This window comes from Antrostomus carolinensis, unplaced genomic scaffold, assembly GCF_000700745.2.
Source record: "Antrostomus carolinensis isolate BGI_N321 unplaced genomic scaffold, ASM70074v2 scaffold38536, whole genome shotgun sequence".
In the NCBI taxonomy this organism is placed as follows: Eukaryota; Metazoa; Chordata; class Aves; order Caprimulgiformes; family Caprimulgidae; genus Antrostomus; species Antrostomus carolinensis.
Window position 1 is genome coordinate 11,033 of NW_010324634.1, and position 2,276 is coordinate 13,308.

General features: G+C 45.2%; 1 protein-coding gene across 1 annotated transcript in view; it reads left to right on the forward strand.

The window, feature by feature from the left end:
* Positions 1–2,276, forward strand: part of WDR91 (WD repeat domain 91) — a gene marked incomplete at its 5' end in the record, with an annotated part of 16,351 nt that overhangs the window by 9,810 nt on the left and 4,265 nt on the right. Inside the window, 3 exons of the mRNA XM_010170998.2 lie at positions 1–35; positions 463–613; positions 2,106–2,200. The exon at positions 1–35 is cut by the window's left edge and continues 150 nt beyond it. Of these exons, the coding sequence (XP_010169300.2) occupies positions 1–35; positions 463–613; positions 2,106–2,200 (281 nt within the window). The remainder of the gene's footprint in view (positions 36–462; positions 614–2,105; positions 2,201–2,276) is intronic.

Genomic DNA, 2,276 nt, shown 5'->3' on the forward strand with positions numbered 1-2,276 from the left:
TATGGGGAGCACCATTCATCCATCATGTACTGCAGGTAATGGACTGGCAGAAGAGGGCTTTCTTGTAGAAGCCTCTGTAGAGGACCAGTTGTGTCTGGCCTCTTTCCCCCAGCCTCTGTTCTGTCCAGCACATTGTGCGTGTGCTCTTGGTTGTAGGGCAGTTGAGTTGGTGTGACTGAAAATAGCCTGTAGCTTGTGCAGTGAGAATGGACAGAGATTTTTGTGATTGGGAGATGCCAGCCAGGGAGAAACTCCCTGGGAAAGCAGGATGGTATTGCTTAAGGGCATTATGCTTTGCATGTGGAGCTTGGTGTGTTTCATTGTGACAGTTACTGTGGACTGAACAGGAAGTGGTGCAGGGAAGTTCTGATTCCTGCAGAAGGAATTGGTGTGTGGCCAGGAGAGGAAGGATCCAAGAACTTCAGAGAGAAAAATGTCTAATTGGTTTCTTTCTGCACATAGGGTTGATTGTTCTGGACGGAGGGTGGCCAGCTTGGATGTGGACGGGGTCATCAAAGTCTGGTCTTTTAACCCCATAATGCAAACTAAAGCTTCATCCATTTCCAAATCTCCATTGCTGTCTCTGGAATGGGCAACCAAGCGTGATCGGCTGGTGAGTAGTCTGCGTGTGGAGGCTTGAGAGTCACAGCAGATGATTTGGGGCTGTGTTGCTGAGTGTTACACGTAAACTACTAGACAGCTGCATTGTGGATAAGATTAGGGCACAGTTAGTTTCCACTTCAGTGGGACATGGGGAACTGAAGCCTGCAGGGTCTAAGAAAAACTAGAGTGAGGAGTGTCCCCTGTGTATTGAGCAAGGAATTAGCCACTGGTTGCCCTGAGACAGAAGTTCCCAAACTGCAGTGCGGGTACAGCTGCAGGACAGAAGTAGCTCCTTTAAGGGAAGTGCCTCCCTCCAGGCAGAGCAGACAGCCACTTGTAAAGGCTGTCAGAGGCAACCTGGTACAATAGCCCATGGGAACCCTGCAGCATGGAGCTGTGGAGCTTTACTCACCCTGAGCCAGAAGCAGAGAAGGGAGAGCAGGTCTGAGGAGCAGGGCTTTGGTGTTGGGATTCTGCTTGTGCAGGTATGAAAAGGGGTCCATGACTAGTTTTATACTGGTGCCTTATGAGTTCAGGTTGGTGTGTGCATAAGGAGCTCAGGGCTTGTTTAAATGTTTCCTATAACACTTCCTCTAGTTTTGTTACTGGAGAGGAACCATAAATTACTTGCATTCTTCTGAGTCCTAGAACTGTTGCTAGTGTTTTGTGCCATCTGTTGGTGAAGAGACATGGCTGCGTGAGAAGGCAGGCCTGCAACTAAGGGAATATTGTTCACGTTCTGGCACTGACAATGTGTTGCTGCTAACCCAAAAGGGCCACCTGTGAAGAGCTGGTGCTACAGCTTGTCTCTTTCTTTTCTTTTGCTCTTAGAAAGGAAGTTGCCCATGCAGTTGTTCTGATGTTTCTTCTGCTTTGTGGAGCTTATTTCCTGCTTGCTGATAGAAAGATCCTTCTTTCTGAAATATATGGGGATTCAACAGCAAATCAGGCTCTGAAGTGAGAAGGATCTGTCTTGCTTCATTTTCTTTGATAATGCATCCTTCCATGGTTTTATTTTTGATTTAAATTGTAGCACCACTGAGAGCATGTGTGAGCCCTTCTGAATTATTTTATTTTCCCCTGGATGAAAGGAGGTGGCTTCTACTTGGCTTAGATTAAGCTTCTACTTAAACTTAGATTGGTAATTCTGTGTTACTCTTTCCTTACTCCCCTAGATACTGAATCTCCACATATATTTTGCATTCTGTAATGTTGAGCCACACTCTAGAAAGTGGCTTTTATTCCACCTTGGTGGAGTAAAAGTCCACCTTTCAGATCTCTTTCTCACTGGAAAGTGGTGCTTTTACTATGTCTTCTGTGGCTTTGCTTCAGGGTAGTCCTGCTCACCGTGATGTGCACAGGAAGACAAGATGTACCCTAACGGAGTGATGTTTGATCCAAATGCATAAGTAGAAAAAAAAAATTACTCTGTGGTGTTGTTGGTTGTTGGACAATATAATTGTACTCACTCACACTTCTTCCATCTCCTTGCTGTTTTCAAGCTATTGCTTGGCAGTGGAGTTGGGACAGTTCGCCTTTATGACACAGAAGCAAAGAAGAATCTCTGTGAAATCAGCATTGATGAAGACATGCCCAGGTAACTCTGGAATACTGATTTTTATATATAAATGTAAATGTTTTTGACTGTGAAAAGGTAGGTGAAGTTTCAGTAT